The sequence below is a fragment of the Pygocentrus nattereri genome, chromosome 14 (genome assembly GCF_015220715.1).
Source record: "Pygocentrus nattereri isolate fPygNat1 chromosome 14, fPygNat1.pri, whole genome shotgun sequence".
Lineage (NCBI taxonomy): Eukaryota > Metazoa > Chordata > Actinopteri > Characiformes > Serrasalmidae > Pygocentrus > Pygocentrus nattereri.
In genome coordinates, this window is record NC_051224.1 from 36,624,733 (window position 1) to 36,651,507 (window position 26,775).

At 42.0% G+C, this 26,775-nt stretch overlaps 6 gene segments (V, D, J or C); all 6 read left to right on the forward strand.

Moving 5' to 3' along the window:
* The window catches only part of LOC108414177, a 512,138-nt gene that overhangs the window by 69,400 nt on the left and 415,963 nt on the right, over positions 1-26,775 (forward strand).
* Positions 13,101-13,567, forward strand: LOC108420644. The segment is given in 2 exon segments: positions 13,101-13,161; positions 13,251-13,567. Coding segments are annotated over 2 exon segments (363 nt in total).
* LOC119265126 lies at positions 15,126-15,592 on the forward strand. The segment is given in 2 exon segments: positions 15,126-15,186; positions 15,276-15,592. Coding segments are annotated over 2 exon segments (363 nt in total).
* Positions 17,151-17,617, forward strand: LOC119265128. The segment is given in 2 exon segments: positions 17,151-17,211; positions 17,301-17,617. Coding segments are annotated over 2 exon segments (363 nt in total).
* Positions 19,176-19,642, forward strand: LOC119265127. The segment is given in 2 exon segments: positions 19,176-19,236; positions 19,326-19,642. Coding segments are annotated over 2 exon segments (363 nt in total).
* LOC119265129 lies at positions 21,203-21,668 on the forward strand. The segment is given in 2 exon segments: positions 21,203-21,262; positions 21,352-21,668. Coding segments are annotated over 2 exon segments (363 nt in total).

The window sequence follows — 26,775 nt, forward strand, 5'->3', positions numbered from 1 at the left end:
GAACAAGAAGCTGGCAAATAAGTAGCTGACTTCAGGTTCGTGTAAGAAGGTGCTAAAGTTAATTTATTATGAATATCTACACGGATTAAGGGATTCTATAACTTTCCAAGCTACAAAGAATTAAATATCATTATAACTTAATAACTACTACATAACGTTAAGATTCCCTGAATAGGCTATAACATGAAATAAGCTTAATATAAAACCAGAGGAAAAACAATTACATCAACAGGTTCTCTGTGCTTCACCAACCACACGACCATATCTACATATAAACATCACACAAATCCACGCACCACATAAACATGAGTGTGGATAGCTGCGTTCCCTCTGTTATATAATCTTGTCCTGCTTTCTGAGTGCAGTATTCTTGAAATAGCATAATTTTGGACAGTATCTTTCTTAAACTGTCATCGTGTAATGGTACTGAATGCAGTCCAGCAGCGACATTGACCGCCCTTAAATGGCAGCGCCGTTGACGTGCCTCGCTGAACCCAGTGCAGCATCTCGGTATGTATATCTATGGTTATATTAGTCATTCTCTGCTAGTACAGCAGAGGCAGCGCTGCATTAGAGCAGCAGCAGCACCTCCCCCAGGTCGAGCCCTGCTATTACAGCATACAGTGAAGACGAATAAACTAGAGTACATTTACACTTAGGAAGGAGGGGCTAAATCATCTTTATTAAATGTATATATTTTTCTTTTTAAATAATATTACATACAGACATGTTATTTAGAGTGACAGATTACTGTTAACATGTAAGGTCCTTGTTTATAATCAGGCTCTAAGAGTACTGAAACCTGAATGTGCTGATGTTCTCTTTAGGAAGTGTAGTGTTCTCTACAGGAGGGAGATGAGAACACCATAAACAGCACAATGTCTCCACACTCTGAGGAGACTATTTGGACCTGCTTGGTCTGGATTGGCTTATTCCATCTCCTGCTCCTCCCTGGCTCCACCCCTTCATCATTACACTCACCTGTAGCTAGTTTATAGACTCATTTACACACACATATACAGTATATACCCTCAGTTTGGCTTCACTATTGATGAAGTGTTCTGTAATGAAAGAGCTGAGGTGGCTCCATGTGCTGAGTAGATTGACTGGGGCAAATCCAAAACTCCACAAAGCAGACAGGCGTTAAAACATCATTAAACAGACACATCATAGACAAATCCATGATCAAAACATTAGATAACAAGACAGATTTCAAAATATAGGAAAACAGTTACACATAGAACACGACTCAGAACTGAGGAAAACAAAGACTTCACCCTGTAAAACCACACAATGCAGTATATATGAGTGACCAAATGAATCCATGAATGCGCTGCAGGTGAGTGTAATGATGAAGGGGTGGAGCCAGAGAGGAGAAGGAGATGGAATGAGCCAATCCAGACTGATCCAAATGGAGTTTCCCCAAACGAGTCAGACATTGTGACATCTTGGTATACTGTAGTGGGTAACACCTTTGCCTTCTATGCTGTAGACTGGGGTTCAATCCCCTGCCTGGGTAAGCATCCTACACTATACCAATAAGAGTCCTTGGGCAAGACTCCTAACACCACCTTCGCCTACCTGTGTAAAACATTCAAATTGTAAGTTGCTCTGGATAAGAGCGTCAGCCAAATGCCATAAATGTAAGTCTTCAAGATATAATTACCATCTAAATGAACAACAACAAAGTCTGCTTTTGGTGGATTTGGTTTTACTTATTACTCTTGATTGCTAAAATAATCAAATATAATAAATCTTTAGTTTAAAAACAGGCATTCCAGCCTATCCTCAGTGGTAATTATAGAGCAGAAAAAGTAAATCTAGTCACATATGTATCCTGCAAAGCTACATGACTGTGTCTCAAAAAGTGCAACCAATAAAAAAGGTAGAATGAAAGACCAAGACGTAGGCTTGGTCAAGCCAACATAATGATCTCATTGTCACTGGACAGTAAACTAAACGTGTGAAACGAGTCCATAAATCTGCGCACTTTTGTGTACGCTTTATTTGAACCACTGACATAGTCGTGCCATAAAGATGTCATTCCAGATGTCACAAGCAGTCATGGGTTCTCACAATAGATTTTGTTCAGTAATATAACAGGGTTATTTCACCACTACTATGACAATAATATGACATCAAGCATTATGACATCTGCTGTGGCAAGTTTAGTAATGTCAAAGTAATGTGTCAGGATTAAAGTGTTTGGGTGTCCTACGTTCTTATGTCAGATCTTTCCTTAAATATTTGATCTTCTCTCCCTCTTATAAAATGGGAGCAGAGCAGTAGATTTGCATGAACTGAAGCTGTATGCAAACGTCCTGCCTTTTCCTATTTTTTAAACGTGTTATGGTGAAGATCAGCAGTTTGTTGCTGTTGAGCTCCAGCACTCACCATGTTCTCTACATGTCTACTGCTGTTATTATCTCTTATTATTATTATATTATTATTATTATTATATCTTATTATTTCTTTTCAACAGGTATTAACTGTATTGAGCTGACTCAACCTGCATCCATGGTTGTAACACCTGGTCAGTCGATGTCCCTGACCTGTAAAGTTTCTGGATATTCACTGACTGATAGCAGCTACTGTACACACTGGATACGTCAGCCTGCAGGAAAAACTCTGGAGTGGATTGTAGCGAAATGCGGTAGCGGTAGCAATTACTACAATGACAAACTGAAAAGCAGGTTTGAAGTTTCCAGAGACACGTCCAGCAGCACAGTGACCTTAAGAGGACAGAACATGCAGACTGGAGACACAGCTGTGTATTACTGCGCTCGTGATTCACAGTGAAACACATCAACAGACACCCTGTACAAAAACATCCCCCTTATACTCCCTCTGCATAGGCTGCCACAAACAGAGCCGGTTAAGTGATGCTGCAGTCAGTACCACGTAGAACCTGTAGGTGGAAGTCTTCACTAATAAATTAAGCTCAGTTTAATCGGGTCTTAACTGTAGGTCAGAGTTACATAGTTCATTTAGACTTTATACATATACAAATGGGTTTAGAAATTGATGTAATGCATGACCAGATCTAGAGATAACCTAGAGGATGACATCCACCTGTAGAAAAGACCCCTCATAAAGCATAAACAGTTTGAGCATTAACTTGAAAACAATAACACCCTGCTAGGTCTCCCAGTCTGTGTTTAAACATTTAGGCTTCTGAATGAAACTAAATGTTAGGCATATAAGTTCCACCAAATATCTGCGCTACGTGCCAGCGCACATGTGTTTGTTTTCTCTCTCCTCTTCCTCGCTCTTCTCCTGCTCTTCAGGCTTTCTCATTTCATTGGTTGTTTGGTGTGGCCCAAGGAGGTGGAGCCTGGATTTTAAAAGCTACACGCCAGAGTTTGTCATCAGCCCTGAGCCTTATGTGATGTATGTCTCAGCTCTTGTGTTATTTGTTTGGATGCTGGCATTTTGTGTTTTTAGCTCTCTCTGTGGCCCTGGCTGGCTAGCTTTAGCCTTTGCTGGTTAACTTTGGCCTTTGCTGGTTAGCCATGGCCCTGGCTGGCTAGCCTTTGTCCTTGCTGGCTAGCCTTGGACCTTGCTGGCTAGCCGTGGCCCTGGCTGGCTAGCCTTGGTCCTTGCTGGCTAGCCTTGGCCTTATTGGCATTGGTAGCTGTGTCTGTCTTTTTCTCTTTAGTTACAGAGCGATTCTTTGTCTGATTCTCTGGTTCATTTGATCAAATCATAGCCACCTTCAGTTATGGTGTCAATGCAGGTGGGCATTAAAGTTGGAGCAGACCAACAGATGAGATTACCTGTCTTGTGTTGACTCAGGTTGAGTTTCATGCTTGAGTTTAGTGAAACAAAAACCACAGATACTGGTCTACAGAGATGTGGAGAACAATGACATGGTTAGACGAGTCATCCCTCACCATGTACCCCACAGGTGGGAGTGCATGTGCTACATACACCAAGAGAATGACACACGCCTTGTTGGTGGGGAGTGTGTAATTTTATTTGATTTTTTCCTTCGTCACAGTTTAGGTCAACTTGGTGTCACTGCAAGTAAATACAGCGTCATTCTCAATTTTGAAGAAACATTTCTCTTCTAAGAAGAATAGTTTCTTCCATCTCATTCACAGAGTATGGGATAGGAGCAACACATTTCTGGTGCCGATCCCAAGCCTGGATAAATGGTGAGGGTTGCGTCAGGAAGGGCATCTGGCGTAAAACTTGTGCCAAAACTATCATGTGGATCACAAATATGATTGCCATACCGGATCGGTTGAGGTTGTTAACAACGACCGCCTCCGGTGCTGTTGACCAGCAGGGTGCTGGTGGAAATTGGACTACTGTAGGTCGAAGTCCATCAAAGAGGAGAGGAGGAAGGCGGGTTAGAAGGCAGCGAGAGAGAAGGAAAGGCAGGAGTGTGGAGGTTAGAGTAGGGACTCTGAACTTAGGGACAATGACTGTTAAGGCAGAGAGCTTGCAGACATGATGGAGAGAAGGAAGGTAGATATTCTGTGTGTCCAGGAGACCAGATGGAAAGGGAGCAAGGCCAGGAACATCGGAGGTGGATCCAAACTGTTCTATCATGGTGTAGAGAGGAAGAGAAATGGAGTAGGGATAATCCTAAAGGAACAGCTTGTGAAAAGTGTTCTGGATGTAAAGAGAGTGTCAGACAGGATCATGAGCCTGAAGTTGGAGGTTGATGGTGTAATTTTGAATGTGGTCAGTTCATATGCACCACAGGTTGGTTGTCAGTTAGAGGAGAAAGAGGAATTTTGGAGTAAGATGAATGAAGTGGTAGATGGTGTCCCTAGAGAGGAGAAATTGGTGATTGGTGCAGACTTCAATGGACATGTTGGTGAAGGGAACAGAGGAGATGAAGAGGTGCTGGGTATGTATGGTGTGAAAGACAGAAATGCGGAAGGTCAGATGGTTGTAGATTTTGCAAAGAGAATGGAAATGGCTGTGGTGAACACGTATTTTCAGAAGAGGGAAGAACACAGGGTGACATACAAGAGTGGAGGGAGGTGCACACAGGTGGATTATATCCTTAGCAGGAGATGCCACCTAAAGGAGATTGGAGATTGTAAAGTGGTACCAGGGGAAAGTGTAGCAAGTCAGCATAGGGTGGTTGTCTGTAGAATGAGATTAGAAACAAAGAAGAGGAAGAGAGTGAAGACAGAGCCAAAGATTAGATGGTGGAAGCTGAAGGAGGAGGATGGTTGCAGGCAGTTCAGGGAAAAATTGCAACAGGCCCTTGGGGGCAGTGAGGAGCTACCTGAGGACTGGGAAACTACAGCTAAGGTGGTGAGAGAAACTGGCAAGAATGTATTGGGTGTTTCAAAGTTGGTGGTGGAATGAGGAAGTCCAGGAGAGTATTCAGAAGAAGAAGGCAGCTAAGAAAAAGTGGGATAACCAGAGAGATGAAGGAAGTAGGCAGGAGTACTTTGAGGCTAGTCGCATAGCAAAAAGAATGGTGGCAAAGGCAAAGGCTCAGGCCTATGGTGAGCTGTATGAGAGGCTGGACAGTAAAGAAGGAGTAAAGGACTTGTATCGTTTGGCTAAACAGAGAGATAGAGCTGGAAAGGATGTACAGCAGGTTAGGCTGATAAACGATAGAGAGGGAAATGTACTAGTGAGTGAACAGAGAGTGTTGAGTAGATGGAAGGAGTACTTTGAAGAACTAATGAATGAGGAAAACGAGAGAGAGAGGAGGACAACGGGGGAGAGATAGTGGATCAGGAAGTGCAGAGAATTAGTAAGGTGAAAGTGAGGACAGCTGTAAAAAGGATGAAGAATGGAAAGGCAGTTGGTCCAGATGACATACCTGTGGAGGTATGAGGATGTTTAGGAGAGAAGGCAGTGGACTTTTTAACCAGGTTGTTTAACAAAATCCTGGAGAGTGAGAGGATGCCTGATGAGTGGAGAAGCAGTGTACTGGTCCCCATTTTTAAGAACAAGGGTGATGTGCAGAGCTGCAGTAACTACAGAGGTATAAAGTTGATGAGCCTCACCATGAAGGCATGGGAAAGAGTTGTTGAAGCAAGGCTAAGGCGAGAGGTTCAGATCAGTGAGCAGCAGTTTGGTTTCATGCCCAGAAAGAGCACCACAGATGCAATTTTTGCATTGAGAGTGTTGGTAGAGAAGTACAGCGAAGGTCAGAAGGAGCTACATTGTGTCTTTGTGGATCTAGAGAAGGCATATGATAGGGTGCCAAGAGAGGAACTGTGGTACTGTATGAGGAAGTCAGGTGTAACTGAAAAGTATGTTAGGGTGGTGCAGGACATGTATGAGGATAGTGAGACAGTGGTGAGGTGTGCAGTTGGAGTGACAAATCAAAGTGAAAGGTGAAGGTAGGGTTACATCAGGGATCAGCTTTGAGCCCCTTCTTGTTTGCAATGGTGATGGAAAGGTTGACAGATGAGGTCAGGCAGGAGGCTCCATGGACTATGATGTTTGCAGATGACATTGAAATCTGTGTTGAGAGTAGAGAGCAGGTGGAAGAGAATCTGGAGAGGTGGAGGTTTGCACTGGAGAGGAGAGGAATGAAGGTCAGTAGAGACAAGACGGAATACATGCGAGTGAATGAGAGGGAGGCAGGTGGAAAGGTGAAGATGCAAGGAGTAGAGGTCGTAAAGGTGGATGACTTCAAATGCCGGGTAGAAGGAGAAGAGGTAGACCTCAGAGAAGGTTTATGGATGTAGTGAAGATGGACATGGAGATGGTTAGTGTAAAAGTAGAGGAGGCAGTGGATAGGGCAAGATGGAGGCAGATGATCCGCTGTGGCGACCCCTAAAGGGAGTAGCCGAAAGAAGAAGAAGAAGAAGATTTATTCTATGCAAATTCCTTGTCTTTTCCTATTTATGTAAGCTTGTTCTGATGAAGACCAGCTGTTTTTGTCCAGCTCCAGCGCTCACCATGTTCTCTACACGTCTATGGCTGTTGCTATTATCAACCACTTCTTGTGAGTCTGTAATAGGATTATGAGTAAGATTTGCCTAGAAAAAAATCATTCTTACAGTTTTTATTTCTAAATGTCAAAACTACTTTTTCAACAGGTATTAACTGTATTGAGTTGACTCAAGCCGGATCCATGGTTGTAACACCTGGTCAGTCCATGTCCCTGACCTGTAAAGTTTCTGGATATTCAGTGACTGATAGCAGCTACTGTACAAACTGGATACGGCAGCCTGCAGGAAAAGCTCTGGAGTGGGTTGCTAGAATGTGTGGTAGTGGCAACGCTTACTACAGTGATAAACTGAAAAGCAGGTTTGAAATTTCCAGAGACTCGTCCAGCAGCACAGTGACCTTAAGAGGACAGAACATGCAGACTGGAGACACAGCTGTGTATTACTGCGCTCGTGATTCACAGTGAAACACATCAACAGACACCCTGTACAAAAACATCCCCCTTAGACTCCCTCCGCATAGGCTGCCACAAACAGAGCCGGTTAAGTGATGCTGCAGTCAGTACCACGTAGAACCTGTAGGTGGAAGTCTTCACTAATAAATTAAGCTCAGTTTAATCGGGTCTTAACTGTAGGTCAGAGTTACATAGTTCATTTAGACTTTATACATATACAAATGGGTTTAGAAATTGATGTAATGCATGACCAGATCTAGAGATAACCTAGAGGATGACATCCACCTGTAGAAAAGACCCCTCATAAAGCATAAACAGTTTGAGCATTAACTTGAAAACAATAACACCCTGCTAGGTCTCCCAGTCTGTGTTTAAACATTTAGGCTTCTGAATGAAACTAAATGTTAGGCATATAAGTTCCACCAAATATCTGCGCTACGTGCCAGCGCACATGTGTTTGTTTTCTCTCTCCTCTTCCTCGCTCTTCTCCTGCTCTTCAGGCTTTCTCATTTCATAGGTTGTTTGGTGTGGCCCAAGGAGGTGGAGCCTGGATTTTAAAAGCTACACGCCAGAGTTTGTCATCAGCCCTGAGCCTTATGTGATGTATGTCTCAGCTCTTGTGTTATTTGTTTGGTTGCTGGCATTTTGTGTTTTTAGCTCTCTCAGCCTTGCTAGCTTGCTTTATACTTTCTGTAGTAGCTTTATTCCTTGCTAGGTTGCTTTAGCCTTTGCTGGTTTGCTTTGGCGTTTGCTGGTTAGCCATGGCCCTGGGTGGCTAGCCTTGGTCCTGGCTGGCTAGCCTTGGTCCTGGCTGACTAGCCTTGGTCCTTGCTGGCTAGCTGTGGCCCTGGCTGGCTAGCTTTAGCCTTTGCTGGTTAACTTTGGCCTTTGCTGGTTAGCCATGGCCCTGGCTGGCTAGGCGTGGTCCTTGCTGGCTAGTCGTGGCCCTGGCTGGCTAGTCTTGGTCCTTGCTGGCTAGCCTTGGTCCTGGCTGGCTAGCCATGGCCCTGACTGGCTAGCTGTGGTCCTTTCTGGCTAGTCGTGGCCCTGGCTGTCTAGCCTTGGTCCTTGCTGGCTAGCCTTGGTCCTTGCTGGCTAGCCGTGGCCCTGGCTGGCTAGCCTTGGTCCTTGCTGGCTAGCCGTGGCCCTGGCTGGCTAGCCTTGGTTCTTGCTGGCTAGCCTTGGCCTTTGCTGGCTAGCTTTGGCCTTGCTAGCTAGATTTGTCCTTGCTAGCTAGATTTAGTCCTTTTAGCCTTTGCTGGCTAGGCTTGGCTGTTGTTGGTTAGCCTTGGTCCTTGCTGGCTAGCCTTGGCCTTATTGGCATTGGTAGCTGTGTCTTTTTCTGTTTAGTTACAGAGCGATTGTTTGTCTGATTCTCTGGTTCATTTGATCAAATCATAGCCACCTTCAGTTATGGTGTCAATGCAGGTGGCCATTAAAGTTGGAGCAGACCAACAGATGAGATTACCTGTCTTGTGTTGACTCAGATTGAGTTTCATGCCTGAGTTTAGTGAAACAAAAACCACAGATACTGGTCTGCAGAGATGTGGAGAACAATGACATGGTTAGACGAGTCATCCCTCCCCATGTACCCCACAGGTGGGAGTGCATGTGCTACATACACCAAGAGAATGACACACACCTTGTTGGTGGGGAATGTGTAATTTCATTTGATTTTTTCCTTTGTCACAGTTTAGGTCAACTTGGGGTCACTGCAAGTAAATACAGCGTCATTCTCACTTTTATCTTTTGAAAAAGCATTTCTCTTCTAAGAAGAATAGTTTCTTCCATCTCATTCACAGGGTGTGGGATAGGAGCAACACATTTGCGTGAAGTATTTATTCTATGCAAATTCCTTGTCTTTTCCTATTTATGTAAGCTTGTTCTGATGAAGACCACCTGTTTTTGTCCAGCTCCAGCGCTCACCATGTTCTCTACACGTCTATGGCTGTTGCTATTATCAACCACTTCTTGTGAGTCTGTAATATGATTATGAGTAAGACTTGCCTAGAAAAAAAATCATTTTTATAGTTTTTATCTCTAAATGTCAAAACTACTTTTTTCAACAGGTATTAACTGTATTGAGCTGACTCAACCCGGATCCATGGTTGTAACCCCTGGTCAGTCGATGTCCCTGACCTGTAAAGTTTCTGGATATTCACTGACTGATAGCAGCTACTGTACAAACTGGATACGGCAGCCTGCAGGAAAAGCTCTGGAGTGGATTGTAGCAATATGTGGTGGTGGTGACACTTACTACAGTGATAAACTGAAAAGCAGGTTTGAAATTTCCAGAGACACGTCCAGCAGCACAGTGACCTTAAGAGGACAGAACATGCAGACTGGAGACACAGCTGTGTATTACTGCGCTCGATATCCACAGTGAAACACATCAACAGACACCCTGTACAAAAACATCCCCTTGTAAAGAGATGATGAAGTCAGTCCCTCATAGAACCTCTAGTTGGCAACCATCACTAATAAATCAAACTCAGTTGGATCAGGCCAGGTTAAGAGAGCCACAGGGACCCCTTATTAGTATTGTGCTGTATATTGGTGGATTATTTAATTTAGTGAATAGCAGTGAAAACACATGAATCAATAAATATAAATGCATTTCTAAAGCATTATATGACATATAATACATACATATATATATATATATATATATATATATATATATATATATATATATATATATAATGCCTAGTGTAAGCTTGTAGAATTGCTTATAATTAACATAACACTTTATCATACAAAAGTATAAGCGGTTCTATATAGAGCCATGAACATTCAAAGGACCCTTTGCTTGATTAAGGGTTCTTTGCATTGCGAAAACGTTCTTCAAGATTGATAGAGAATGTGCTGTAAAAGGTTCTATATAGAACCTTTATGAAGGGTTCTATCATCGTTGCAAGCCAAATAGCTCTTTTTGGTACTATATAGAATCCGTTTTGCTAAGAGTGCAGACTTGTTACATATTAAGGCTTATTATGCAGTAACTACAGATACTCCAATGCAAGCTGGTTGAGCTATTCCTAGGTTATAGAAGTGTGTAATAAAACTCTGGCAGGCCCTGGCCTTGTAAGTAGTTTAAATAAATAAAAGCATAACTTGTGTATGTAAAGTGAATTTAAATCTTAGCATGTCCAGCAGTTAGTAACTAAGCTGAATTGTTAGCAGCACAAAGAACTTACATTACCAAGTACATAACAACAGTAAACTGCGGCTGCATTGTTGAAGAATACAGCTAACAGTAGCGATAGCTTTAAGCTCGCTTTGCTAAATCTAGCCTTAAGCAGTCCCTGCACTGGCCGGTGGAGCAGAGCTATGAATCCACATCTGGGTGTGGAAGATAAACCCTTTGGTGGCCTGAACTGCAGAATAACTTCCCACATCACACACTTCACACATAATTAGCTCACTTCTTTTTCCGTCTGTTGCAGCGCTAATTCAGAGCCAGGCAATACCCAAGAAAACTACACAAAAGAGAGGCTAACTGCTAACAGGCTAATAGCCACGCACACACCACCCACTACAAAACAGATTTGATTTCGTGTGTCACTCCAACTCCAGTCTCTCTGCTGTGGCCATCCTCTTTATCCTCTAAACGGGTGGAATTGAAACATCTGTTACTGAAGGTTTTACCTGTAGCCAGATAGCTACATTAGCATTAGCGTTGTCCAGCAAGGTATAGTTGACAGCACTGTAGTGCAGCAGGAGGTGCTGTGCACTCGGGTTAGCTTAGCCTACCTAGCTACAACTTGAAATACTACAGAACAGGTTCACCATCAATGGGTTGACTTTTCTCGCACTGTTTTAAGTTTTTATCATATATACTTGTGATAGCAGAGATCCAGTTAGTCGAACTGAACCCACACTGGGGTGTTAGCTATGCTAAGTTAACTAGGAGAGAGGCTACAGCACTTAAATTAATAAAATTGTAGTGTGTTGTACTGTAATGTACTGTAATGTACTGTATTGCATTGTATTGCGTTCTCTGTTCAACGCCGTTCCTTTTTCTCTGGGTATCAACAATGACTTTTTGTTTCTAGCAGTATCTGAGCTCAGGACTAGCTTTCTCTCTAACCTATTGGTAACTAGTAAAGATACTTTCTCTAGACAGACAAAGCACTTCTTTAAGTCGATCTGGATTAGGGCATCTGCTAAATGCTGTAAATGTAACATACTATTAATGTACTAGCATTAGCATTAGCATTAGAACTCAGAACCGTTCGGCCCTGCAGCGGAGAAGATGACATTATGTCATCCCACTGAACGGTTCTATGTCAGTACAGTTAGCTAACCATGTTGGAGAAAAATGGGCTGAGTCCAGTTTTTAAGTGTACCGTGTCGAACCGTGCCCACATGGAAACTCCACTGGAACGATTACCCAAACTCAGAACCGTTCGGCCCTGCAGTGGAAAATATTCCTAAGTGTGCTTTTATCAGGTCTTTTCTGAAACATGAGCTTCTGCTTTCTGTCTTATGAAGGCAGAGCAGATCAGCAGAACATGAACTAACACTCTATGCAAATTTCCTGTGGTTTCCTATTTATTTAAGCGTGCTGTGATGAAGAGTAAGTTTGTTATTGTTGACCCTAACCCTAACTTGTGCTGCGTTCTAGTAAAAAAACCAAACAAACAAGCAAATAAAAAACCTACAAGTGCTCAACAACAGCTTCAATTTTATCAGTGGTATAGAATAAAATTGTTGTGTTATTCTACGTGTAATATTCTGAACTTGTAAGCTACTAAATGGTAGCTTGATACTGGTAAAAGCAGCTGGGATCAGAGTGGGCTATTGCGCAATAGCCAGTACAGAGCACATCTCAACGTCTTGTTCACGCCTTCTCTGTCCTTGTGTTCACACAAGAATTTAGATGAAATGCATGCATTCATAGAACATTTAAAAGATTGGAAAAATGCAATTATATTGTTTGTTTGAACACCGATCGGGCATAACATTATGACCACCTCCTTGTTTCTACGCTCGGCACTGCTGTGCCTGATCCACTTGTACCAGCACAACACACACTAACACACCACCACCACCATGTCAGTGTTACTGCAGTGCTGAGAATGATCCACCACCCAAATAGTACCTGCTCTGTGAGGGTCCATGGGGGTCCTGAGCACTGAAGAACAGGGTAAAAGGGGGTAACAAAGTATCAGAGAAACAGATGGACTACAGTCTGTAACTGTAGAACTACAAAGTGACCCTATACAGTAAGTGAAGCTATGGCCAATGAGCATAGAAACAAGGAGGTGGTCATAATGTTATGCCTGACCGGTGTATATCAGGAATAAAATGAACTAGTTATTTCATTTTATCACTATTATTTCATTTTTTATCACAATTTTACTTGCCTTACAATCTTAAAATCAAAAGTGCCACAAAGGTCCTCAGTACCGTAGAACAGTGGTCACCAATAATTAGGTGGATAAGTTTGGGCTGATTACAGTTGGAGCTCGAGTCTGTAGGAAAGGAGATCTCCAGGAGCAGGGTTGGCAATCACTGGCATAGGAGAACCACTTTTGGTTCTCCAGAGAACTTTTCAATGGATGGTTCCAAAGAGCCATTTTGTAAATGTAATGAAACATAATGAAAAGGTTCTAGGTCTTTCTTGAAATATATCGTCTTCTGCTTTCTGTCTTATGAAGGCGGAGCAGAGCAGCAGCACATGAACTAACACTCTATGCAAATTTCCTGTGGTTTCCTATTTATTTAAGCGTGCTGTGATGAAGAGTAAGTTTGTTATTGTTGAGCTCCAGCACTCACCATGTTCCATACACACCTGCTGGTTTTGCTCTTATCAGCTGCATCATGTAAGTTATTATTAGAATCTAGAAGATAGGAAGCCTTTATTTACCATAGACTTGTTTCCCAGTGTTAAAATAACCTTCATTTTCAACAGGTATCAACTGTATTGAGCTGACTCAGCCCGGATCCATGGTTCTAACACCTGGTCAGTCGATGTCCCTGACCTGTAAAGTTTCTGGATATTCAGTGACTGATAGCAGCTACTGTACAGACTGGATACGGCAGCCTGCAGGAAAAGCTCTGGAGTGGATTGGAGATATATGTGGTAATGGTAACACTTACTACAGTGATAAACTGAAAAGCAGGTTTCAGGTTTCTCGAGACACGTCCACCAGCACAGTGACCTTAAGAGGACAGAATCTGCAGATTGGAGACACAGCTGTGTATTACTGTGCACGGCACTCACAGTGATGCAGATCAGTGGCCACGCTGTACAAAAACACATCCACTCAGTGCAGTCACACTCACCACAATACTAATGATCCAGCATCTCTACAGCTAAGCTCTTATTTCAAATACTTCATCTATAGAATGTACTCACCTCAATGAGCCACAGCTGAAGATAAGTGGCACTCAAGCCGGCAGCCTCTCTTCTTTCTGCTCCGCCTGGCTCTCCTTCGGATGAGCTCCTCACATCGGTAATGATGGCTGCAGCACCTTTTCCCCCTCCTTTTCTCCTCCTTTCACTTATATTGTCACATACTCTTCAGTTGTAAAAAAGGATTTCAAATTCAAGCTTTTAACAGTTTGTCCCACTGCTGGTTCATCAATATTCAGACAACATTGTTGTTGTCTTGGTCAGAGTTGATGAACTTGTGCTGCGTTCTAGTAAAAAAACCAAACAAACAAGCAAATAAAAAACCTACAAGTGCTCAACAACAGCTTCAATTTTATCAGTGGTATAGAATAAAATTGTTGTGTTATTCTACGTGTAATATTCTGAACTTGTAAGCTACTAAATGGTAGCTTGATACTGGTAAAAGCAGCTGGGATCAGAGTGGGCTATTGCGCAATAGCCAGTACAGAGCACATCTCAACGTCTTGTTCACGCCTTCTCTGTCCTTGTGTTCACACAAGAATTTAGATGAAATGCATGCATTCATAGAACATTTAAAAGATTGGAAAAATGCAATTATATTGTTTGTTTGAACACCGATCGGGCATAACATTATGACCACCTCCTTGTTTCTACGCTCGGCACTGCTGTGCCTGATCCACTTGTACCAGCACAACACACACTAACACACCACCACCACCATGTCAGTGTTACTGCAGTGCTGAGAATGATCCACCACCCAAATAGTACCTGCTCTGTGAGGGTCCATGGGGGTCCTGAGCACTGAAGAACAGGGTAAAAGGGGGTAACAAAGTATCAGAGAAACAGATGGACTACAGTCTGTAACTGTAGAACTACAAAGTGACCCTATACAATAAGTGAAGCTATGGCCAATGAGCATAGAAACAAGGAGGTGGTCATAATGTTATGCCTGACCGGTGTATATCAGGAATAAAATGAACTAGTTATTTCATTTTATCACTATTATTTCATTTTTTATCACAATTTTACTTGCCTTACAATCTTAAAATCAAAAGTGCCACAAAGGTCCTCAGTACCGTAGAACAGTGGTCACCAATAATTAGGTGGATAAGTTTGGGCTGATTACAGTTGGAGCTCGAGTCTGTAGGAAAGGAGATCTCCAGGAGCAGGGTTGGCAATCACTGGCATAGGAGAACCACTTTTGGTTCTCCAGAGAACTTTTCAATGGATGGTTCCAAAGAGCCATTTTGTAAATGTAATGAAACATAATGAAAAGGTTCTAGGTCTTTCTTGAAATATATCGTCTTCTGCTTTCTGTCTTATGAAGGCGGAGCAGAGCAGCAGCACATGAACTAACACTCTATGCAAATTTCCTGTGGTTTCCTATTTATTTAAGCGTGCTGTGATGAAGAGTAAGTTTGTTATTGTTGAGCTCCAGCACTCACCATGTTCCATACACACCTGCTGGTTTTGCTCTTATCAGCTGCATCATGTAAGTTATTATTAGAATCTAGAAGATAGGAAGCCTTTATTTACCATAGACTTGTTTCCCAGTGTTAAAATAACCTTCATTTTCAACAGGTATCAACTGTATTGAGCTGACTCAGCCCGGATCCATGGTTCTAACACCTGGTCAGTCGATGTCCCTGACCTGTAAAGTTTCTGGATATTCAGTGACTGATAGCAGCTACTGTACAGACTGGATACGGCAGCCTGCAGGAAAAGCTCTGGAGTGGATTGGAGATATATGTGGTAATGGTAACACTTACTACAGTGATAAACTGAAAAGCAGGTTTCAGGTTTCTCGAGACACGTCCACCAGCACAGTGACCTTAAGAGGACAGAATCTGCAGATTGGAGACACAGCTGTGTATTACTGTGCACGGCACTCACAGTGATGCAGATCAGTGGCCACGCTGTACAAAAACACATCCACTCAGTGCAGTCACACTCACCACAATACTAATGATCCAGCATCTCTACAGCTAAGCTCTTATTTCAAATACTTCATCTATAGAATGTACTCACCTCAATGAGCCACAGCTGAAGATAAGTGGCACTCAAGCCGGCAGCCTCTCTTCTTTCTGCTCCGCCTGGCTCTCCTTCGGATGAGCTCCTCACATCGGTAATGATGGCTGCAGCACCTTTTCCCCCTCCTTTTCTCCTCCTTTCACTTATATTGTCACATACTCTTCAGTTGTAAAAAAGGATTTCAAATTCAAGCTTTTAACAGTTTGTCCCACTGCTGGTTCATCAATATTCAGACAACATTGTTGTTGTCTTGGTCAGAGTTGATGAACTTGTGCTGCGTTCTAGTAAAAAAAAAAAACAAACAAGCAAATAAAAAACCTACAAGTGCTCAACAACAGCTTCAATTTTATCAGTGGTATAGAATAAAATTGTTGTGTTATTCTACGTGTAATATTCTGAACTTGTAAGCTACTAAATGGTAGCTTGATACTGGTAAAAGCAGCTGGGATCAGAGTGGGCTATTGCGCAATAGCCAGTACAGAGCACATCTCAACGTCTTGTTCACGCCTTCTCTGTCCTTGTGTTCACACAAGAATTTAGATGAAATGCATGCATTCATAGAACATTTAAAAGATTGGAAAAATGCAATTATATTGTTTGTTTGAACACCGATCGGGCATAACATTATGACCACCTCCTTGTTTCTACGCTCGGCACTGCTGTGCCTGATCCACTTGTACCAGCACAACACACACTAACACACCACCACCACCATGTCAGTGTTACTGCAGTGCTGAGAATGATCCACCACCCAAATAGTACCTGCTCTGTGAGGGTCCATGGGGGTCCTGAGCACTGAAGAACAGGGTAAAAGGGGGTAACAAAGTATCAGAGAAACAGATGGACTACAGTCTGTAACTGTAGAACTACAAAGTGACCCTATACAGTAAGTGAAGCTATGGCCAATGAGCATAGAAACAAGGAGGTGGTCATAATGTTATGCCTGACCGGTGTATATCAGGAATAAAATGAACTAGTTATTTCATTTTATCACTATTATTTCATTTTTTATCACAATTTTACTTGCCTTACAATCTTAAAATCAAAAGTGCCACAAAGGTCCTCAGTACCGTAGAACAGTGGTCACCAATAATTAGGTGGATAAGTTTGGGCTGATTACAGTTGGAGCTCGAGTCTGTAGGAAAGGAGATCTCCAGGAGCAGGGTTGGCAATCACTGGCATAGGAGAACCACTTTTGGTTCTCCAGAGAACTTTTCAATGGATGGTTCCAAAGAGCCATTTTGTAAATGTAATGAAACATAATGAAAAGGTTCTAGGTCTTTCTTGAAATATATCGTCTTCTGCTTTCTGTCTTATGAAGGCGGAGCAGAGCAGCAGCACATGAACTAACACTCTATGCAAATTTCCTGTGGTTTCCTATTTATTTAAGCGTGCTGTGATGAAGAGTAAGTTTGTTATTGTTGAGCTCCAGCACTCACCATGTTCCATACACACCTGCTGGTTTTGCTCTTATCAGCTGCATCATGTAAGTTATTATTAGAATCTAGAAGATAGGAAGCCTTTATTTACCATAGACTTGTTTCCCAGTGTTAAAATAACCTTCATTTTCAACAGGTATCAACTGTATTGAGCTGACTCAGCCCGGATCCATGGTTCTAACACCTGGTCAGTCGATGTCCCTGACCTGTAAAGTTTCTGGATATTCAGTGACTGATAGCAGCTACTGTACAGACTGGATACGGCAGCCTGCAGGAAAAGCTCTGGAGTGGATTGGAGATATATGTGGTAATGGTAACACTTACTACAGTGATAAACTGAAAAGCAGGTTTCAGGTTTCTCGAGACACGTCCAGCAGCACAGTGACCTTAAGAGGACAGAATCTGCAGATTGGAGACACAGCTGTGTATTACTGTGCACGGCACTCACAGTGATGCAGATCAGTGGCCACGCTGTACAAAAACACATCCACTCAGTGCAGTCACACTCACCACAATACTAATGATCCAGCATCTCTACAACTAAGCTCTTATTTCAAATACTTCATCTATAGAATGTACTCACCTCAATGAGCCACAGCTGAAGATAAGTGGCACTCAAGCCGGCAGCCTCTCTTCTTTCTGCTCCGCCTGGCTCTCCTTCGGATGAGCTCCTCACATCGGTAATGATGGCTGCAGCACCTTTTCCCCCTCCTTTTCTCCTCCTTTCACTTATATTGTCACATACTCTTCAGTTGTAAAAAAGGATTTCAAATTCAAGCTTTTAACAGTTTGTCCCACTGCTGGTTCATCAATATTCAGACAACATTGTTGTTGTCTTGGTCAGAGTTGATGAACTTGTGCTGCGTTCTAGTAAAAAAAAAAAACAAACAAGCAAATAAAAAACCTACAAGTGCTCAACAACAGCTTCAATTTTATCAGTGGTATAGAATAAAATTGTTGTGTTATTCTACGTGGAATATTCTGAACTTGTAAGCTACTAAATGGTAGCTTGATACTGGTAAAAGCAGCTGGGATCAGAGTGGGCTATTGCGCAATAGCCAGTACAGAGCACATCTCAACGTCTTGTTCACGCCTTCTCTGTCCTTGTGTTCACACAAGAATTTAGATGAAATGCATGCATTCATAGAACATTTAAAAGATTGGAAAAATGCAATTATATTGTTTGTTTGAACACCGATCGGGCATAACATTATGACCACCTCCTTGTTTCTACGCTCGGCACTGCTGTGCCTGATCCACTTGTACCAGCACAACACACACTAACACACCACCACCACCATGTCAGTGTTACTGCAGTGCTGAGAATGATCCACCACCCAAATAGTACCTGCTCTGTGAGGGTCCATGGGGGTCCTGAGCACTGAAGAACAGGGTAAAAGGGGGTAACAAAGTATCAGAGAAACAGATGGACTACAGTCTGTAACTGTAGAACTACAAAGTGACCCTATACAGTAAGTGAAGCTATGGCCAATGAGCATAGAAACAAGGAGGTGGTCATAATGTTATGCCTGACCGGTGTATATCAGGAATAAAATGAACTAGTTATTTCATTTTATCACTATTATTTCATTTTTTATCACAATTTTACTTGCCTTACAATCTTAAAATCAAAAGTGCCACAAAGGTCCTCAGTACCGTAGAACAGTGGTCACCAATAATTAGGTGGATAAGTTTGGGCTGATTACAGTTGGAGCTCGAGTCTGTAGGAAAGGAGATCTCCAGGAGCAGGGTTGGCAATCACTGGCATAGGAGAACCACTTTTGGTTCTCCAGAGAACTTTTCAATGGATGGTTCCAAAGAGCCATTTTGTAAATGTAATGAAACATAATGAAAAGGTTCTAGGTCTTTCTTGAAATATATCGTCTTCTGCTTTCTGTCTTATGAAGGCGGAGCAGAGCAGCAGCACATGAACTAACACTCTATGCAAATTTCCTGTGGTTTCCTATTTATTTAAGCGTGCTGTGATGAAGAGTAAGTTTGTTATTGTTGAGCTCCAGCACTCACCATGTTCCATACACACCTGCTGGTTTTGCTCTTATCAGCTGCATCATGTAAGTTATTATTAGAATCTAGAAGATAGGAAGCCTTTATTTACCATAGACTTGTTTCCCAGTGTTAAAATAACCTTCATTTTCAACAGGTATCAACTGTATTGAGCTGACTCAGCCCGGATCCATGGTTCTAACACCTGGTCAGTCGATGTCCCTGACCTGTAAAGTTTCTGGATATTCAGTGACTGATAGCAGCTACTGTACAGACTGGATACGGCAGCCTGCAGGAAAAGCTCTGGAGTGGATTGGAGATATATGTGGTAATGGTAACACTTACTACAGTGATAAACTGAAAAGCAGGTTTCAGGTTTCTCGAGACACGTCCAGCAGCACAGTGACCTTAAGAGGACAGAATCTGCAGATTGGAGACACAGCTGTGTATTACTGTGCACGGCACTCACAGTGATGCAGATCAGTGGCCACGCTGTACAAAAACACATCCACTCAGTGCAGTCACACTCACCACAATACTAATGATCCAGCATCTCTACAACTAAGCTCTTATTTCAAATACTTCATCTATAGAATGTACTCACCTCAATGAGCCACAGCTGAAGATAAGTGGCACTCAAGCCGGCAGCCTCTCTTCTTTCTGCTCCGCCTGGCTCTCCTTCGGATGAGCTCCTCACATCGGTAATGATGGCTGCAGCACCTTTTCCCCCTCCTTTTCTCCTCCTTTCACTTATATTGTCACATACTCTTCAGTTGTAAAAAAGGATTTCAAATTCAAGCTTTTAACAGTTTGTCCCACTGCTGGTTCATCAATATTCAGACAACATTGTTGTTGTCTTGGTCAGAGTTGATGAACTTGTGCTGCGTTCTAGTAAAAAAAAAAAAACAAACAAGCAAATAAAAAACCTACAAGTGCTCAACAACAGCTTCAATTTTATCAGTGGTATAGAATAAAATTGTTGTGTTATTCTACGTGTAATATTCTGAACTTGTAAGCTACTAAATGGTAGCTTGATACTGGTAAAAGCAGCTGGGATCAGAGTGGGCTATTGCGCAATAGCCAGTACAGAGCACATCTCAACGTCTTGTTCACGCCTTCTCTGTCCTTGTGTTCACACAAGAATTTAGATGAAATGCATGCATTCATAGAACATTTAAAAGATTGGAAAAATGCAATTATATTGTTTGTTTGAACACCGATCGGGCATAACATTATGACCACCTCCTTGTTTCTACGCTCGGCACTGCTGTGCCTGATCCACTTGTACCAGCACAACACACACTAACACACCACCACCACCATGTCAGTGTTACTGCAGTGCTGAGAATGATCCACCACCCAAATAGTACCTGCTCTGTGAGGGTCCATGGGGGTCCTGAGCACTGAAGAACAGGGTAAAAGGGGGTAACAAAGTATCAGAGAAACAGATGGACTACAGTCTGTAACTGTAGAACTACAAAGTGACCCTATACAGTAAGTGAAGCTATGGCCAATGAGCATAGAAACAAGGAGGTGGTCATAATGTTATGCCTGACCGGTGTATATCAGGAATAAAATGAACTAGTTATTTCATTTTATCACTATTATTTCATTTTTTATCACAATTTTACTTGCCTTACAATCTTAAAATCAAAAGTGCCACAAAGGTCCTCAGTACCGTAGAACAGTGGTCACCAATAATTAGGTGGATAAGTTTGGGCTGATTACAGTTGGAGCTCGAGTCTGTAGGAAAGGAGATCTCCAGGAGCAGGGTTGGCAATCACTGGCATAGGAGAACCACTTTTGGTTCTCCAGAGAACTTTTCAATGGATGGTTCCAAAGAGCCATTTTGTAAATGTAATGAAACATAATGAAAAGGTTCTAGGTCTTTCTTGAAATATATCGTCTTCTGCTTTCTGTCTTATGAAGGCGGAGCAGAGCAGCAGCACATGAACTAACACTCTATGCAAATTTCCTGTGGTTTCCTATTTATTTAAGCGTGCTGTGATGAAGAGTAAGTTTGTTATTGTTGAGCTCCAGCACTCACCATGTTCCTTACACACCTGCTGGTTTTGCTCTTATCAGCTGCATCATGTAAGTTATTATTAGAATCTAGAAGATAGGAAGCCTTTATTTACCATAGACTTGTTTCCCAGTGTTAAAATAACCTTCATTTTCAACAGGTATCAACTGTATTGAGCTGACTCAGCCCGGATCCATGGTTCTAACACCTGGTCAGTCGATGTCCCTGACCTGTAAAGTTTCTGGATATTCAGTGACTGATAGCAGCTACTGTACAGACTGGATACGGCAGCCTGCAGGAAAAGCTCTGGAGTGGATTGGAGATATATGTGGTAATGGTAACACTTACTACAGTGATAAACTGAAAAGCAGGTTTCAGGTTTCTCGAGACACGTCCACCAGCACAGTGACCTTAAGAGGACAGAATCTGCAGATTGGAGACACAGCTGTGTATTACTGTGCACGGCACTCACAGTGATGCAGATCAGTGGCCACGCTGTACAAAAACACATCCACTCAGTGCAGTCACACTCACCACAATACTAATGATCCAGCATCTCTACAGCTAAGCTCTTATTTCAAATACTTCATCTATAGAATGTACTCACCTCAATGAGCCACAGCTGAAGATAAGTGGCACTCAAGCCGGCAGCCTCTCTTCTTTCTGCTCCGCCTGGCTCTCCTACAAAAACACATCCACTCAGTGCAGCATCTCTAAATGCTATTACAGGAGTTCTGGAGAAGGTCAAACTTCTGACTTTACAGAATCCCCACTTTTTTACAAATGTTATATGCCTTTAAACATGAATAGAGCTGAAAATCCAGGAAGAGCAGAGCATCAGGCAATATATTTTTTCAGAATATTCATAAACTAATCAAATTCATAAACTAAATTAAAAAATTCATAGTCATTTCACATTACAACACAGAATCATGTCATCTGGAAAAATTCTCACACAGCCATTGTAAGGTATAGCAGGAATACAGGAAGCTGGTGAAGGACTTAGTTGACTTGTGTAAGCTGAACCACACACACACACACACACACACACACACACACACACACACACACACACACACACACACACACACACACACACACACAATCTACACCACTTAGCCTTCTGGGTCACAGGAGAAGCTGGAGATTATACCAGCTGTCATTGGGCGGAAGGCAGGAAACACCCTGGACAGTTTGCCAGTCTATCATTTTACCCACTGCTATACGGTTCTACAACAAGACTCCTTATTGCAGAGATTTAGAATTAGATTTAAGAACCATTAGCCTACTGTGTTTGCACAGTAACCCATCCATGCAGTGAAACACCCACATGCATGCACACTAGTGAACACACACACTAGAGGGCAGTAAACACTATATCAGAGTGGTGGGTAGCCTGGGGTGTCCTGATTTTCTATTGAGATAGAGGGGTAGGGTGAAGTGTTAGAGCTACATCACCCTCCAAACAGGTTTTTCAGAGTCACACTCCAAACGGTGTGTTATGAGGAAAAAAGGAAAACTGTGCGACCAAAGAAACCACAAATATGAGAATTTTCTCAGTTAAAGAATTACGATAACCGCTGTATTATCTTAGTTTAATGTCATTTCAATGTGTTATGGTTGTTTTCTTCATAATAAGCATAAAAAATTGTTAATAACATGCTAATGCCTTGGTATCTAGCTAGCTAATTTTCCTGTTCCAACATAAATAGTCCAGCAGTTCTGATGCCTGAAGTGCCAGCATGTAACTACTGCTCCATTTAAGGTGGAGTGGGAAAATTCAAGCAAGAAGCTGGTGAATGGTCGACCTCAGCTTTGTATCACCAAAGAATTAGGGGTGGGCAATAATAAGTAATTATCTTATACCCCCTCTTTAAGGCATATGATGCCCTAAATGTAACTAAAGCCTAGCAATGAAGAGCTGAACTTTACCCTCCTCTGCTATCACTGAAGACTGGCAGGGTCGCCCACAGAGCAGCGCTAGTAGCCTCTTAATGAAGCAGTTTTCCCATTTTGTGGGGCAAGATTTCAACCACTACCCCTTGTAACTCAGTTCCAAGGGGTTAGAGTGACATTTGAAAACATGGGGTAGGATAAAAAGAAGAAATGGGGTGGGGCTTTAGTCTAAAGTCCAGCTCATTTAAAAGTCTGAAAGGTGTTTTAACTCTGACTCAGAACCAATTCAGTAGAATGATCCAAACACAGTTCAGTATTTCTGACATCAGTTTAGCTCAACAATGTTGATTTTTTTCTAAATAAGTTCTTAATCTAATATACTGAATCTACAGTGTTTAATGTTAATGTTGTCACATCTGCATTTGCATTAGAGCAGCTGTATGCAAATGTTCTGCCTTGTACAACACATTTAAACAGGTGGAGGTGGAGACCAACAGCTTTCACTCCCTTTCACCATGTTCTCTACATCTCTACTGCTGCTGCTGCTGACCACTGTGACCTGTGAGTGTCATTCCGTTTGCTATAAAAATGACTTCTAGGTACTTCAATCTATTAACATTATGTGATCAACAGGTGTTCACAGTGTTGAGCTGACCCAGCCTGGATCCATGGTCAGAACTCCAGGTCAGTCGATGTCACTGACCTGTAAAGTTTCTGGATATTCTCTGACTGATAGCAGCTACTGTACACAGTGGATACAGCAGCCTGCAGGAAAAGCTCTGGAGTGGATTGGGTGGATTTGTAGTAATGGTGGCACTGGCTACAGTGATAAACTGAAAAGCAGGTTTGAAGTTTCCAGAGACACGTCCAGCAACACAGTGACCTTAAGAGGACAGAATCTGCAGACTGGAGACACAGCTGTGTATTACTGCGCTCGTGAACCACACAGTGAAACACATCAACAGACACCCTGTACAAAAACAGCTCTCTGTTAGAACACACTGCCTTTTAAGTGAGGCTACAGTCAGTACCATAAAGGACCTGTAGGGGGCAGTCTTCACCAACAAATGAAACTGAGTTGGATCAGGTCTGAACTGTAGGTTGGAGCTGTCACAGGCTGTATGGGGAGAGTTATTTAGTTTAGCGAATAGCAGTGAAAACAACTGAAACATGACATTACTTTGGACACATTTGTATCTTCAGCCTGTGTCACTATTCACCATTCGCATAAATAAGCTGGCATGATGGCTTACAAGGCTTCTTATTCACATTCCTGGGAACATATTTAATTCTTGGTGTTTTTGCTGCATCATGAGCAGCATTGCAGTCTTTGTGCCTCGTTACCAAACATTCTCAAAAAGAAATTTGTTCTTAAAACCCATTCATTCGCAGTTTTCACACAGATACTGACATTCACTGATGTTTCCCTATGTGGGATTTGAACAATATAGAAAGAAAATAGCTCTATATAGAACCATGAGCTCTCTAAGAACCCTTTGCATGATTAAAGGGTTCTTTGCATCATGAAAGGGTTCTTTAGATAGATGGAAAATGTGTATGAATGTGCAGTAGATGGTTCTATATTGCACCCAAAAGGGCTCGTCCATTGTTGTAAGTGTACTACCATAACAATGGGTGCTATATAACACCATTTTCAAAAAGGTTCTATATAGAACCATCTACCTTGTCCATCAGTCTGACAAATCCTTTTTTGATGGATCTTTGTGTGTTCATGGTTCTATAAAGAACTGTTTTTTTTACTAAAGAACCCTTGAAGAAACTTTTTTGAACAGATTAAGATGCTGTTAGAACTGCAGTGTTAAGTCAGTGCCAGGCTAACGGTGGTGCACATTACCAGTGTTGTACATTGACTTTCCCACATTGGATACCACACTGAAGGCAGCACTAGTTTAAAATCTGACATCTGAAGCCTGTAATGAGCTTTATTGTGTTTGTTTTAATGTCTCAGTAAATTATTCAGTAACTTCAACTTGAAGCCTCACTCTTAACACTGGAGGAGGCTCTTCTACATCTGCAGCAAAAGTGGTTATATGTTAATAAAAAGTGTAACTCAAACTTGTAACAATGTTAATCAATAGTGTTTACTTCCCCACAGTGTTTCTACTTTTAAACCCACTGCTGATCACATGTGTAAATGCAAATCTTCTGTCCAGGGCCCTCTTCATAAAAACTACAAATCCCAGCAGAAAGACAGCAGAGAGAAGAACAGGGTTCACTACAAAACACAGACATGGTGTCTGCACATACATTACTGCTGCTGCTGTTTCCATCATGTGAGCTTTCGTTTTACGATATATTTGTTTTAAGAATCGTTCCGTATGTCTCTGTGAAGTAATTGTAATATTTTTACAGGGGTTCATTCTGTCGAGCTAAATCAGCCTGATTTCCTGGCCGTTAGTCCAGGTCAAACTCTGAACATCAACTGCAAAGTCTCCTACTCACTTACCACCTATGCTACGGCTTGGGTTCGACAGCCTGCAGGAAAATCTCCGGAGTGGATCGGGCTCATTTACGCAGGTGGAGACATTCCCTACAAAGATTCACTGAGAAGCAAGTTCAGCATCTCCAGAGACACGTCCACTAGCACAGTAACGTTAAGAGGACAGAACCTGCAGACTGAGGACACAGCTGTGTATTACTGTGCACGAGCCTCACACTGACTCCACTCAGGCACCACTATGTACAAAAAGATGTTTGCTCAGTGTAACTCAGAGTAATCACTTGTGAAAAATGGGATTTTGGAATTATGAGGAAATGTGCTATGAAGAATTTTAGAACAGAAAGGCAGCAAGTTACAATCATGTAGTAGTATTAGTCCTGTTGAAGTGAGATTCCCAGAATTTCCTCTTTATCCCAACCACCATTCTATTCCCTTGGTATCCAGTTCTCAGATTGGAGCATAACTTTGTCCAGTAGTGTTGTTATTGTAATACCTGTGGGGCTGTTTGATCTCAGAAATTCTGATGTTGATCTCAGTGTTGGGTCTCGATCCCAAGATTCACTTCCATGCAATCATTTTCAGGATTCCCAAAAAATCAAGAAATAAGATCCTTTCACACATATACTTTTATTTGGAAATTTAACAGCGATTAATTGGTTTTAGTGTGAACACAAACCTGATTTGAAATGCCAGTAAGGTTGATGCCAAAGTTTGCATAAGACCTACAACAATTCCTCCAAAACTCCGAAGCTGATACTTTACCACGGAAGCTTTGGTGTCTGAATGACTAGTTTTCTGGCCTTGGATTTTGTATATACTGTAGATAACTGAATTGCTGATGTAACTGATTGGCCATGTGGGGTCATACCTATCAAGGATTAGACAATCCAGGACTGGGAACGGGATTTGAAGATCCCTGTTTGAGATGATATCACTGTTGTTAAGAGGAATCATTAACTCAAAGATTTCAAAGCACACAGAGGACTACAGTTAAAAACGTTATAAGCAAATTTTAAACACATTAGGCATTATAGACATCATAGCCATATAGTAGATGAGTATATGATGGTCTGTATGTAAGAGTTAATGTCTGTGAGTAAACGTCTCCTGTGGTTGTGTCCAGCAATGTACTGACAACTTGACCTTAACTTTTACTGCTATTCCTATACAGTACTGTGTAAAAGTCACAGACAACTCTTCATTTGTTTCAATTCTAGTCAAAACGGC